Here is a 13,664-nt window from a genome sequence, read left to right on the forward strand (position 1 = left end):
CACTGAGAGTATGATGAGATTCGGTGCCTGGAAGCACGAATGCGATGAGGAAATCGCCATATGATTGTCGCTTATGTCGTTCAGTTACATGGGGGCTTACAGGCAGCTCGTCGGGTGCGAAGAGTTCAGAATGCCAGTACTTCAGTCGCCAGCGTGACAAGTCATCTAGCCAGGTGTCGTACGGCTACTACTCGGATGTAAGAGGTCTGTGCCTGATCCAAGTTCTCTTTCCATTTTGTTTCTTACCTAAACCCTAAACTGTTCCACGTGCGCCACCGCTCGCGACCCCTACAGGCATTTGTTGATCCCCACCTCATGTACGCTGCACGCCGAATACACGTTATCAAAGCTTCAAGTAGGAATGGTGCTACGCGTTAGACTCAGCGGGCCAACAACGAAGATGTGCTCATCCTCAGGAACGCTGACCACTGTATGATCGTGGCGTGCAAGTTGGCCAACCGTACTGAACCACACAGTTTGGCTACAGTGGACAGGTTGCCTTTTTCTGAGTGCAAGTCCTTCCTCCTATCCTTCACCCAATTGCGGCGGCTTCTTCAGAAATCCCGAACCAGAAATGTTAGTACACTGGTACATAGCGGGCGCATTCTCACCCATCTTCTGCGCACATGCCCGTATCGACACGAAGCACCGAAAACTGTACCTCCTTGAGGAGTCTCACGAGAGTTTAGTGAGGGATAGAGAGGTTTGATGCTTCCTGTGTGGCATACTGCGTTTAGGGAGATGAGGGATTGCTCGTCCAGTCCAGCGACATCCATGGAGTTCTCATTATATTTGGTAAGTCGTTTTGCCTAGATGATATAATTCCGCAGTCTTGCTGTGAATGATTCATCATGGATATTCCGCTATTCTCATAATATCTGTTTAGGACAAGCGCTGTATGCCCATAGACAACTTGACCTAGATTTGAACAAGGTTCGAGTTTTTCAACTGCATCATCAATCTTGAACAACGCCATGGAACGATCCAAGACAGGCAGGTGATTGATCATTGTCGTATTTTTACTAAGTACCAGCGCAGCGTTTTATATCGATTTCGAGTACATGGCACCGTACCGTACGCATTACTTCTAAAACAGAGTGACATGCATCTACGGTGGGCACTTTTCAATATCACTCTTTGAACTAGTTGAAAATGTTGTCAAGACCTGCGTCAGAATCTTCACTGCCGATGCGAACGGGTACAGTCCAATCCAGCGGATTGTCAACGAGTTCTTGGAAGGGCTCAAAGTCTGCTGAAAGATCTTGCATGGTGAATTGAACGTCGGCACGGTTGATTGTGGTCGTGCTCCAATAGGGACCTGTTAATATGAAGTTCATGGTACGTATTACAGATATGTACAAGAGACAAAATACCTGCGGCAGAAATGACCTGGATGGATTGCTTGTTTTCATCACTGAGAAAGAGATGCGCTGCTTGTTTTTTCAGATCATTTTGGGCTTTTGTCAATTGCTCCAAAACTTTCGCATCCAGATTATCGTCTTGCACACTCCTGCTCACAGACCTCTTCACTTCCACAAGAAGCACAACGCTCGCCTCGGCTATTTCCCACTCTCCATCGTCCTCCTGCTGCGGCATAAGATGGATGATCGCAAAATCCACCACCACTTGATTGGCTTTCCTTTGAGGAACGGTCAACTTGGATAGGACAGAGGAGTCCACCGCCCCACTCTCGGCTTCTATGGCTCCCGAGTCATCCTGCTTTGTCTGGGCTATTTCTACCATGTCTTCGGGACCATCGTCTTCCGAATCATCTTGCGACTGTTGAGATCCATGGTTATCCACAAACCAGATAGGGAATTGAGGTGCCACGATCAATTTTGGCGCGTTCGCCACTAGATCAGAGAATGTCTGAGCCCACAGTGGGTACCAGTAATGTTCAAGGTTGCGACTATTGAACTTGCGAGAACGTGCATAGGACGTCCCCAAGATAGTTTTGTTTGGGATCATCGTGAAGCAGTATGTGGTTGGTTGGTTTGGCAAACGACGGCGACCAGTATGTTATATATACTATTTACACTGCGTCGTACGGACTTTGATTTCTTGCGGCGAACGATAGAGAACAGATCAGGGGTGCGTCACCTGGGAAGAAACTCAGGTCAGGCCCTTTGGGAGGGCCTGGGCCTGAGGACCTGACGCCAGGCGCTACACAAAGATCACGGACAAGAGGATTTCCGACTCCCACGTTAGTGCGAGGAGGGCTTCGTCGAATGCAAAAAAAGTTACCATCACTAAGAGTTGACTGTCACAGCATCATAGCCGTAAGTACATATCACCGACCTTGAAGTGTAATTGCAAAGTTAAAGCGAGTAGTTATGTCGCAAATGATGGTGAGCCGATGCCCTTGTAACAATGTAATACAAGTCCTTCCGTTTGCACCCCTGCCACGTACTATGTAGCATGTGGCCGGTATAGCACTGACATAAATCGAGTAATATCGCATAATATCAATCGAAAAACCTCCGTCCCGCCCCATTCCAACACCCTGAATAAAGTTGCATCACAAGCTCTGACAGGATCAACTCCAACCACATCCACCCACCAACCAACGTCTTTCTCTGCTTGCATTTGGGCATTAGCCCAATTGGCCAAGTGCTCCTTACGGATACCTTTGAACAACATGGACACGCGAGTCACGACGTCAGGCTGCGGAGTAATGCTCAAAGAAGCGGCGCGTTCGTATGCCACCTGATGGACGAATCGGAGGGCAATGTATTCATGCTTCAGGAATGATGGCAGCCAGTAGCTACCACGGCAGTTTAGTGACGTGTTTGTGATTTAAAAGCCTGAGGTAGTGTATATGTGCGCACGTTATGAATGATGTTCTAGCTTCGGTGTGAAGTCCCAGAGCCTTGAGGGATTTATCAAGGTAAACGGCGACTTTGCCCACTGGAATGACAATCGAATCCATATCATTGAGGCTGCTGGATATTGGATTGAATGTATCCACTGGCACTGGTTGCGATTTGGATGTTGGCAAAAGGGGAAATGCGCCCTGGAAAGAGTGATACGAAGTTAGAAGAGTGAATCATGTACCATCTGGGGACTTACTTTGCCTCCCAAAAGAAGTACGATACATCTAAACCAGAGTTGTGTTCAGTCAGACTCCCATCCTGATGGGTGCGGACATTCCATTCTAACCGCTGTCCATGGTCTTCGATGGTAACAACAGGATAGATGACAAAGAGGCTCCATTCTGGGATGAGGGAGAGCTTGACAGAAACGTCGATATCGGAGGGCGAGTATAGATAAATAATTGGCTTTTTTCTGAGCGAAATCCCACGAAGTTTGATGGTGTCACCATTCCTAATGTTATATGATCTGATACTCCGGTCGTCTTGCAACAATATCGCACCAAATGATGCCATGAAAGAACTGGGACATTGTCCCAATGTCTGACTGACATCAGCAACGAATTTGTTTACCTGCATGTCCCTCGAGATTTCAGTATTTTGAATCTCGTGGAATGGCAAAACGACTTTGATGGTGATTTGTCGTCGGTCCTGTTATGCGGACTCGGCTTCAGTGCTGAAAATAGCTGTAGAATGTTTGAGGCGCGTACGAGCTGTCCTGTCTGTCAACCAGACTTGGCGCCAGTTGACCGTCAGGCAATGTACGCCGAGTCACCTGAGCAGTTTCAAGCGAATCAACGACTTTGTCCCATATTTCAGGTGTGATGTCCACATAGTGGCCATCGCAAGTATCGAGTTGATTCGTCCGCAACGTGATCACGTCTCTCGGAAAGCACGGGAAACATTCATAGGCGTAGTCGAGCATGAGCTTGTTGGATATCTATGAGCCATCAGAGATTCAAATAACTGTTCCGCTCACTTTATACGACCTTAGCCGTCTACCTAGGATCGAGGCGTGAACACAATCCAGCTCGATACATGGCGGGATTTTTTTCAGTTGATTCCAAACCTTTCTACTAAGATGTGGTATTAGTAGGTGACGATGCTGTCTGTGGGGCTCCGAGTATGGCATGCATAGACTCGATCCCTTTTATATCAGCAGGCGTCTCGGTGGTTGTTTTGCATCTACCACGTCATGCAATGTTGCTGCGCGTTTTTTGGTGTCGGTCCATGCATGAGTAGTATTCAAATAAATTGTCATGCTCGCCCATCAGTGAATTCATGAGTTCTTGATATACCCACCTTTTTCAACTTTATCGTTTTGCTTTATCTATATTTTGAATTGAGGGCATTCAAGACTTTTCCGTGAGAAGTCATATTCCGGACCATCGGACCGCTATTTGTCAATGAAGAGCCGAAGCCGAGAGCGCTTTGAGCCTTGGACGGAGTCTTCATCATGCTATGTAACCGAGTCTCGGACTGCACTCAGACTACCTATCCGCCTTCAGCCAGGAAATTGAAGGAACACTCCTAGGAGACTCCGTTCGCGATGCACTCGTGGTGTAGTGGAAGCTTTGCTGATGAACCAATACAAGCCTTGCGGCACCCCCGAGCCTTGAACTTGATTGGCATCCAAATTGTATACCTTTGGTCACAATCGGTAGCCACTCAAGTAGGGGTCCGGCCTCGCAATTGGAAAGAGTTGATCAAGACCCTGGTTCGACTTCCAACATCACTACTTGTTCTACAATTCCTTCGAGTTTTTTCCAGCATTTTGAATCACGAATAAAAAATGACTGTCACAGTGAGTGCGTTCGCTCAGCGTGCGTCAAGATCATCATGGCCTCCTAGGTATATGAATCGTCAGACGAGGAAGAATACTCATTCAAGACGCGAGTAGAAGCATCAGGTACGCGTTTGGCAACCCACGTTAACGCGAATTCATTTGATTGTTGCAACTGTCTAGACAATTCCCAGTCTTCAACTCAGCCATTAGCAAAAGTCCCAAAAGAGAAACTTTCCACTCCGCAGGAGATAACGCCTCGATCGCCTAGGGTGGATACGCCTTTACGAAAATGTGTCTTGCGTGATGAGATGCACGGGATTGCCAAAGGTACAGTTTTGAGTTTGCTCAAATGAATATATCATTCACACCCTCACAGTGAATCAAATACGTAGGCGATCTCTCATTACTAATCCGCATTCTATTACTTAGTATCATCCAAACCAATGATAGAGTCGGGCAGCGATTCCAGGTCGGCACCGCCGAGAAACTCAGGGAGGGCCTTTTGGGAGGGCCTGGGCCTGAGGACCTGACGCCAGGCCCTACACAAAGATCACGGACAAGAGGACTCCCGACTCCCACGTTAGTGCGAGGAGGGCTTCGTCGAATGCAAAAAAAGTTACCATCAGTTGACTGTCACAGCATCATAGCCGTAAGTACATATCACCGACCTTGAAGTGTAATTGCAAAGTCAAACCGAGTAGTAATGTCGCAAATGATGGTGAGCCGATGCCCTTGTAACAATGTAATACATTACACAAGTCCTTCCGTTTGCACCCCTGCCACATACTAGCATGTGGCCGGTCTTGACCCCAGCGCTCTGGTTCCTGTCAGGCAGGTTGCAGGAACATGTAAGTATTTCAGATCTAGATCATATTGATACGACGAGTCATGCTGCGACCTTCACGGACCACGATGAGACCACCTTACCACTCCCTTTTTACTGGAACTTCGTCCCGAATCTTGACATCCTCCTGCTAGTCCACTTCTGATTCTAATCCTCAGTTGTTATTTCGAGGTCTGTATCTGATCTCAGATCACTGATCGTCCTTGGACTACCACTGGAAATCGACCAAGGATGGGACAAGCATACGAACGAATTGACAACAGCGATGTTGAGACTCCGCGGTAAGGTTGGACTTCTGTTCGTAGTACTGCTCATGCAGCGCTACGTCATCATTCGGTGCGGATTACTTTTGGCCACAAATGCTGTGTTTTCACGACGCCGTCAATCCTTCTAGTGTGAATTATGCAACCAGACCTTCAGATGGAGTCCTCGCGTTCCTCTTTACTTGCTCATGCAAACTTAGTTGCCTGACTTGCCCGTATAAATTCTATGAAAGGATGTATACGTCAGCGAGGCAAGTTTCAAATGTGTTACTTACTCTAATGCGGTATCCCATTCCAAGTTTCTCAGTTTCTATTCATTATATTCCTCACGGCTCGTAAGTACTAGATTCACCGACTCGTATCACATCGTTTGTAGGGTTTGTTTTTGTTTCCCTGGAAAGCAATGTTGCACCAAGCGTGATTTGGCTCTGGGCCTTGCCAGCCTTCATATTTCGCACTTTACTACTGCGAAAGCCGCAAGTTGCTCGGGAAGCGCCAAATTCAAAACAAACATTTCACGACTGAAAGACTATTGCGCCGCATTGATTGCATCTGGGGCTTAGTAGTCCTCAGTCCCTAGGAGCAACTCGGATGGTGATGTTCTAAATCTACTATGGTCTCCCAGAGTTTTATGGACATAACTTACTCCCGCAGGCGGCGTGCTGTCCCGACGAGTATCGATAATGTTGTCAGTCGTCATACCTCTGTCCACTTCAGCATTGAAGCATACCAGTTCTCGAATTCTCATGATGGAAAATAAGAATAAAGAGCAATTATTTGACGAGCACAAGCCTGAGTATGTATGGTACAAAACAGAACGCGATATGATGAGATGCGAAAAACGAATGTCCGAGATACCCGATACAGTTGAAGCTGAAGTGCCGAGTATAGTACATAACATGGGGAAAGAGCATCGGAAATAAGGAAACATCACAGTCCGCACCACTCCGGAGTTGAAACTGGCGCGCTTAGTATCGTACACAAAGGAAGCGCATAGTATGGGAAAAATGTATAAAAGAACGGGAAACTTGGCTCGAAAATCATCTACTTCTTTGCTACCAGGTCCTTTGCTGCGGGCAGTTGTGAAACTTCAAGTACCCGGTTCACAACGAGGAGAGGGACGTACACATGCGATTTTCAATGATGAACTCAAGAATCTTCGTCCCTAGTTCCTCTTTCTCGTAGCCTTGACGAGAAATCTCTTTTGCTCTTTGCTCCACAGCGATGGCCATCGGAGATTTCATGTAGTAGTCCACAGCAGACTCGACGTGCTTCCATGTCTCCGACTTGGAGTTGTTCGGGAGAAAGGCGGAGTACTCAAGGACGATAATAGTAGCTGCTTCCTGTTATGAGAACTACAACAGATCATGCGCTGGGAAACTTACCAATGCCAGTATGGATGATTCTGTTTGTAGCAGCAGTAAACAATGATCCCTTCGCAATCTGTTGCACAGTCTTACAGCACCTAGGATCAATGCGGAGAAAAACCAGCCTACCAAAGGCTGAAGGACGCGGGTGATGTCACCTCTCGTCATCATGTCCTAGCCACAGGTTGAAGGTGTAGGTATCAGAATCAACCCCACAGAGAAAAGCACTTGCATCCTGCGGGAAAGGAATGTCAGAACCAGGAGGCGATAAATTGACATTTGATTGATAACAGAGACGCACATTCTAATTTGTTAGCCGTGACAGGTGTGAATAATCAACCATCAGATTGTAAACAATGACAGGTGTGCACGGGTAACTTACAAACTGTCAAGAGTTGGAACCAGATGAGCACCACTACATAATGGTGAAGATATACCATCCATGGACGTACAAGCTGATTCAATGAGATTGTTTGTCAGTGAAGTACAATCGGATCCAGACGGGACATGATTTACACACTTTCTGCGAACACACGACGGAAACAAGGGGTTGTGGCTAAAATTCTTGAGCGATTAAAACAGACTCACATGCTACAGAGTGAAAGAGCCAGTCAAAATGATCAACACATTTCATGCTTCACATTATAAGGGTAAAACGACTCACATTCTGCGCGGGGCAAGAAAATATGCAAGATATGTGAATATGGCAAATAAGTCATTAGGGAGGGGCGCTCAACGAACTATGCATTATATGAGCAATCATGATTCGACTCATGTGATAGAATAGAAGATACTCACATACACATAAGGCTATGAACACGAGTCAAACTATTGAGTATCATTTCAATACAATATATAATCAAGACACCTACCACCTGCCGAAAAAACAGCTGTGAGACTTCTGCACATAGATTACAGGCAGAAAAGAAACAAGGCACTTACATCCTATCAACAGGTGAGCAGCAGCGATTGTCAGCATGGGTTGAGGATGAGGAACCATTCAGGCACTTACGTGCTGTCAACAGGCGAGCAGCAGCAAGGGATGGGGATCATAAGCATCGGACTACGACTAGAAACCATCAAGGCACTTACGTTCTTTCAACAGGCGAGCAGTAGCAAGAGATAGGGATCATTAGTATCGGTCGAGGACTAGAAACCACCAAGCTACTCACCAACTGTCAACGTGCGAGCAGCAGCAAGGAATGGGGACCATGAGCATCGGTCGAGTGCTAGAAACCATCAAGGCACTTACGTTCTGTCAACAGGTGAGCAGCAGCACGGGATGTGGTTTATGAGCATTGGTCAAGGACTAGAAACCATCAAGGCACTCACTATCTGTCAACAGGCAAGCAGCAGCAAGGGATGCGGATAATGAGCACACGTCAAGGGCTAGAACCATCAAGGCACTTACCCACTGTCAATGGGTGAGCAGCAGCAAGGGATGGAGATCATCAGTATCGGTCGAGCACTAGAAACCACCAAGGCACTTACATTCTGTCGGGCAAGCAGCAGCAAGGGATGGAGATCATGAGCATCGGTCGAGCACTAGAAACCATCAAGACGCTTACGTCCTGTCAACAGGTGAGCAGCAACAAGAGATGGAGATCATGAACATCGGTCGAGGACTAGAAACCATCAAGACACTTACGTCCTGTCAACAGGTGAGCAGCAGCAAAGGATGGAGATCATTAGTATCGGTCGAGCACTAGAAACCATCAAGACACTTACATTCTGTCAACAGGCGAGCAACAGCAAGGGATGGAGATCATGAGCATCGGTCGAGGACTAGAAACCATCGAGGCACTTACGTTCTGTCAACAGGTGGGATCATGAGCACAGGTCAAGGACTAGAAACCATCAAAACACTCACCCACTGTCAATAGGCAAAGAGCAGCAAGGGATAGGGATCATGAGGATTGGTAGAGGACTAGAAATATAAAAGTACTTGCCCACTGTCAACAGGTGAGCAGCAGCAAGGGATGAAAATCATGAGGATCGGTCAAGGACTAGAAACCATCAAGGCACTCACTTTCTGTCAACAGGCGAGGAGCAGCAAGGGATGGGGATCATGAGCATCGGTTGAGGACTAGAAACCATCAAGGCACTTACGCCCTGTCAACAGGCGAGTAGCAACAATGAATGGGGACCATGAGCATCGGTCAAGGACTAGAAACCGTCAAGGTACTTACCAACTGTCAACAGGTGAGCAACAGCAAGGGATGGAGATCATAATGATCGGTCGAGGACTAGAAATCATCAAAGCACTCACTTTCTGTCAACAGGCGAGCAGCAGCAAGGGATGTGGATAATGAGCACAGGTCAAGGACTAGAAACTATCAAGGCACTTACATACTATTAACAGGCGAACAGGCGCAAACCATCAGCGTTCATACTATTTGAACCTCCTAAACCGCAGGCTTACCAGCTGTTAACGATGGTTAACTACAATTAAGGAAAAATATCAGACTGTCTACAGTTTCAGCACGTCGATATTTACCAAATATTCATGACCAGTATTATCAAGGCGTCATCAGATTGAATCAATCTTTGTCTTACTTTCAGATGTGGAAACCACTTAGCAATGCGATACTGAGAGACGTCATATTCGATTGACCTGGATTGTTGATGTGTATGATCAACAAGTGTTCTAGATTATGTTAGAACATAAATATGCAACTTGCGATTCTGCAACTCACGTGACAGCACACTTGATGCAAAATTCCAGGTTGGACTGTTGCGTTGAAACCAGGCACAACTGCAATTCTTCGTTGTCCAATGCTAGAGTGGTCCGTTCCAGTAGAGAATTGCAGTTCGTATTCGGTTGGTGCATATCTAGGATGGTGACTAATATCAACTTTGACGTGGAATGAGTCAGTCTGATTCACTTACTCTCCAGGCGTACATGGGACTTGAAATGCGCGCGGTTTTTAGGATCGCACAACCGGTCCAAGACACCTGTTTTTGTAAACAATTCTTCAACTCGCTGAGCGATCATCGTTGACCGTTCTTCTCCCGATACTCCTTTCAGTTGCTTCTTCAGTTCTCCAAACGCAACTGGATGCAAAGCTTCAAATTTGGTGAATACTGCGACCACGGGAACTACAGAATGATCATTGAGTCCGAGCAAAGCATAGGAAAATAGACCTGAAAACTCGCTGTGCCCAGTGTCGCACTCAGAAAAGAATTTCTCCTCTGACCGTTGGAATGTTCGACAATGGTCATCCATTGGAATACAATACCTGATGGAAGTCAAAAAGCTTTCGAACATCAGAAGGGAATTACATGCCAAATAGCGTGAATTCGCTCCTCCAATTTCGTCGCATTTGCCCGTTCTGAGATGAAAATTTTCATATTCAAGAATTCTTCTTCAGAACCCGCTTCGAAACCGCATGAGTCGTGAAAGACGAAACCGGGATTGCTTTTGAACACCATCTCGTTTCTGATGTCGTGATTTCCACGCTAATTGTCCATCAGTGCATGCATGCCTGCAGGGACGGAAAATGATGCACGCACCTTAATCGACGATTTCACGACGGCCGCATCGATCTATCCACAATTGATCAGCGATAGACCTGTGCATGGCATATCGATCGTACCTGACGTCCTTCGGTATCGTAAATTTCTGGTTCATCCGTGGTGTTGCAGACCTTCTGAAGAATGGTCGTTTTGCCTGCATTTGCTCTCCCTATGATCAGAACTCGAAATCGTTCAATCATCTCCCTCAGGACCTGAGCATCGATGGTTGCCATTGGGAGACCCTAGTGTGCGTCCTGGAGTAGAGGTGATCTGGTTTATGATGAAAGCTGTACTGTGGTAACGAGATCGCGGCGAGAGATAACAGCGAACAAACACAAAGCGAGGGCTCGTATGGCTTATGACACAACATTTACATACATACGGCGTCTATCTCCCTGCATTAGGCACTCAATTCCACCTCGAACTGTTCACTCGTTCATACATTAAAGCAATACCTGAGAAATCAGTATCTCTTTGTTTATGAGCTAGAAGAAATGTACGTTGGTCACCAATGAAGAATATGTTTTCTGAACGAAATTCAATCGTTGGCACCGACGTTGATAAGCCGAGCGCCCATCGTGTAGACCACTTGCTGATGGACTGCTCAGGGTGCACGTCAGAGCTGGATAACGCGGACAGAAACGTAGTCACCTGCATCGAATTCAACATCTGAGGATTATGCCACTGCACAAACCGGTACAGCGTCAGTCTGTGAATGTCGCCGTCGCCATCGTTCGTCTGCCGATCAATGTTCTCGTTCGTTTCAAACAGGCACACGCTCCCTTCCTTAGCATGAAAGGGTACGAAAACGCGGCCGCACAATACGAATTTACTTGATATTAAGAGTTCCCGAAGTTCCGAGCCGACTTTACCATAGGTAAGGTTATCTGGCACACGAACTTGAAGGATACGTCGAGACCCCAAGAACCGAGCAAATCGGTGTGATCTCCGAATCTCCGGTTTCTCGAGTTCGAATTTAAAATCCGTCCCGGCTTTCACGACCCGAGCAACTTGCTGGATCTTCCCTCCATACCAATGGTCTTTTCCCTTCCATTGTCCCATAGTTCCCAAACCGCGACCTTTGTTTTCGACAATTGCAAGCTGCTCCCGATCGTATTCGAGCTTTAAATCAAATTTAATTTGTAATTCGTGAGGCGAATGAAGCTAATACCAAAGTTCCGATGGTGCTCCTATCCGAGATGGCTCTTTGTCTGCCATGACGGTAGCAACTTTCCAGGCAGATTGAGCATTCGAACCTTCGAGTTTTCGTAGACGATGCTCCTTCATGTCTTGGAATGTCCACATGCCACGAGTGACACCTCGTGCTAGTTCGAAAATTGTTCCCCATGCAAGTTTATGCCGATCAAGCACTATCTGAGCCTCCTTGCAGTGGGCAATGTGGCGGGTATCTAATTCAACACCGAGCTCGAAGACACTGCGTTCTCGACTTCTACCGACTTGTGGCAGATTCACCTGCATCATTATGAGAACACGTTGGATGAAAGACCTTACAACTGTGGCGCACGGTGAGACTTTGCGTATAACTGCTGGTGGGGGAGGCAAGGAGCAGTCTGGCGCACACTTCAGGCCCGTGGATCCAACGGACGACATCGAGGTCCTGCGACTCGAGAACAGCGGGGGTCGGTCGGTCGGCGGTGCCGACCTCGAATCGCTGCCCGACTCTATCATTGGTTTGGATGATACTAAGTAATAGAATGCGGATTAGTAATGAGAGATCGCCTACGCATTTGATTCACTGTGAGGGTGTGAATGATATATTCATTTGAGCAAACTCAAAACTGTACCTTTGGCAATCCCGTGCATTTCCTCGTCACGCAACACGCGTCTTCGTAAAGGCGCATCCACCCTAGACGATCGAGGCGTTATCCCCTGCGGAATGGAAAGGTTCTCTTTTGGGACTTTTGCTAATGGCTGAGTTGAAGACTGGGAATTGTCTAGACAGTTGCAACAATCAAATGAATTCGCGTTGACATGGGTTGCCAACTTGAACGCGTACCTGATGCTTCTACTCGCGTCTTGAATGAGTATTCTTCCTCGTCTGACGATTCATATACCTAGGAGGCCATGATGATCTTGACGCACGCTGAGCGAACGCACTCACTGTGACAGTCATTTTTTATTCGTGATTCAAAATGCTGGAAAAAACTCGAAGGAATTGTAGAACAAGTAGTGATGTTGGAAGTCGAACCAGGGTCTTGATCAACTCTTTCCAATTGCGAGGCCGGACCCCTACTTGAATGGCTACCAACCGTGACCAAAGGTATACAATTGGGTGCCAATCAAGTTAGGCTCGGGGGTGCCGCAAGGCTTGTATTGGCTCATCAGCAAAGCTTCCACTACACCACGAGTGCGTCGCGAACGGAGTCTTCTAGGAGTGTTCCTTCAATTTCCTGGCTGAACGCGGATAGGTAGTCTGAGTGCAGTCCAAGACTCGGTTACATAGCATGATGGCAGCAAGAATCACAAGACTCCGTCCAAGGTTTTAACAAAGCGCTCTTGGCTTCGGCTCCCTTTCAAATAGCGGTCCGAAGTGTAATTTTCACTTGCACTCATCTTCGAAAATTGTGATCTTGGTCTTTTAATCGTTTGGCAAATCATATTAGAGGGATCGCACGTACGTGGAGCTCGAAGACACGCAGGTGAATTATAGACATGAAGATAAGCCGACAAGACACGACTACGCAGAGCGCACACCAAGCGCACACTGACAGCGAGCAGTGGAATTCAGAGTACGCATGTACATGTGAATTGCTCCCGGTGTAGTTGAACATCGAGCACCGGTGTGTGTAAGTTTGTTTGGCGAGACAAACAAGTACTATTTATTTCATATTTGCTTCGTACTCTCATCCGACTCGGGTGGGACTGCTATAAGTTGATCCCGGGCTAACAGGTTTAGAAACTTTAAATCTTCAACCATACCGTCTATGGTCCTGTCGCCGAGAATTTGTGGAACAGACCTACATAAGTAGATCTAGGTGCTAAGAGCTTCCACCCAGC

The 13,664-nt window shown here is 47.0% G+C and overlaps 6 protein-coding genes across 6 annotated transcripts; 1 reads left to right on the forward strand and 5 right to left on the reverse strand.

Moving 5' to 3' along the window:
* Nucleotides 1-1,142: 1,142 nt before the first annotated feature.
* EDB93DRAFT_1254827 (uncharacterized protein) lies at nt 1,143-1,968 on the reverse strand (the record flags this gene model as incomplete). Its single annotated transcript, XM_041453689.1, has 2 exons — nt 1,143-1,318; nt 1,374-1,968. 2 exons carry the CDS (start codon nt 1,966-1,968, stop codon nt 1,143-1,145), a joined length of 771 nt encoding a protein of 256 aa, XP_041303193.1.
* A 363-nt stretch (nt 1,969-2,331) lies between these two features.
* Nucleotides 2,332-3,910, reverse strand: EDB93DRAFT_1107558 (uncharacterized protein; the record flags this gene model as incomplete). The annotated part of the gene is given in 8 exon segments (XM_041447738.1): nt 2,332-2,409; nt 2,479-2,503; nt 2,561-2,764; nt 2,829-2,942; nt 3,070-3,393; nt 3,581-3,810; nt 3,850-3,872; nt 3,892-3,910. 8 exon segments carry the CDS (start codon nt 3,908-3,910, stop codon nt 2,332-2,334), a joined length of 1,017 nt encoding a protein of 338 aa, XP_041303194.1.
* Nucleotides 3,911-4,662: 752 nt separating this feature from the next.
* On the forward strand, nt 4,663-6,326 carry EDB93DRAFT_1339933 (uncharacterized protein; the record flags this gene model as incomplete). Its single annotated transcript, XM_041455436.1, has 9 exons — nt 4,663-4,674; nt 4,722-4,779; nt 4,837-4,983; nt 5,049-5,305; nt 5,332-5,374; nt 5,416-5,504; nt 5,690-5,781; nt 5,997-6,098; nt 6,140-6,326. 9 exons carry the CDS (start codon nt 4,663-4,665, stop codon nt 6,324-6,326), a joined length of 987 nt encoding a protein of 328 aa, XP_041303195.1.
* A 4,071-nt stretch (nt 6,327-10,397) lies between these two features.
* EDB93DRAFT_1254830 (uncharacterized protein) lies at nt 10,398-10,879 on the reverse strand (the record flags this gene model as incomplete). Its single annotated transcript, XM_041453690.1, has 3 exons — nt 10,398-10,589; nt 10,644-10,676; nt 10,727-10,879. The coding sequence occupies 3 exons, from the start codon at nt 10,877-10,879 to the stop codon at nt 10,398-10,400; spliced, it is 378 nt and encodes a 125-aa protein (XP_041303196.1).
* An 87-nt stretch (nt 10,880-10,966) lies between these two features.
* EDB93DRAFT_881678 (RNA dependent RNA polymerase-domain-containing protein) lies at nt 10,967-11,771 on the reverse strand. The gene is made up of 3 exons (XM_041457797.1): nt 11,298-11,771; nt 11,156-11,246; nt 10,967-11,101 (listed from the first exon to the last, which is right to left on the reverse strand). Exons 1-3 carry the CDS (start codon nt 11,706-11,708, stop codon nt 11,055-11,057), a joined length of 549 nt encoding a protein of 182 aa, XP_041303197.1. The 5' UTR covers nt 11,709-11,771; the 3' UTR covers nt 10,967-11,054.
* Nucleotides 11,772-11,810: 39 nt separating this feature from the next.
* On the reverse strand, nt 11,811-12,780 carry EDB93DRAFT_1254831 (uncharacterized protein; the record flags this gene model as incomplete). Its single annotated transcript, XM_041453691.1, has 5 exons — nt 11,811-12,119; nt 12,172-12,386; nt 12,452-12,601; nt 12,664-12,721; nt 12,769-12,780. The coding sequence occupies 5 exons, from the start codon at nt 12,778-12,780 to the stop codon at nt 11,811-11,813; spliced, it is 744 nt and encodes a 247-aa protein (XP_041303198.1).
* Between the last annotated feature and the right edge of the window lie 884 nt (nt 12,781-13,664).

The sequence above is a fragment of the Suillus bovinus genome (assembly GCF_016758785.1).
Source record: "Suillus bovinus strain UH-Sbo-P2 chromosome Unknown EDB93scaffold_80, whole genome shotgun sequence".
NCBI classification, from domain to species: Eukaryota; Fungi; Basidiomycota; class Agaricomycetes; order Boletales; family Suillaceae; genus Suillus; species Suillus bovinus.

Bases quoted from the DNA above. Each gene is read 5' to 3' on its own strand.
- EDB93DRAFT_881678 (XM_041457797.1), bottom strand. From the start codon at position 11,708: ATGGGACAATGGAAGGGAAAAGACCATTGGTATGGAGGGAAGATCCAG. The intron at 11,247-11,297 runs GTGACTACGTTT...CACCCTGAGCAG, and splicing joins AGATGTTGAATTCGATGCAG to TCCATCAGCAAGTGGTCTAC. The intron at 11,102-11,155 runs GTGACCAACGTA...CTGATTTCTCAG, and splicing joins AGAAAACATATTCTTCATTG to GTATTGCTTTAATGTATGAA.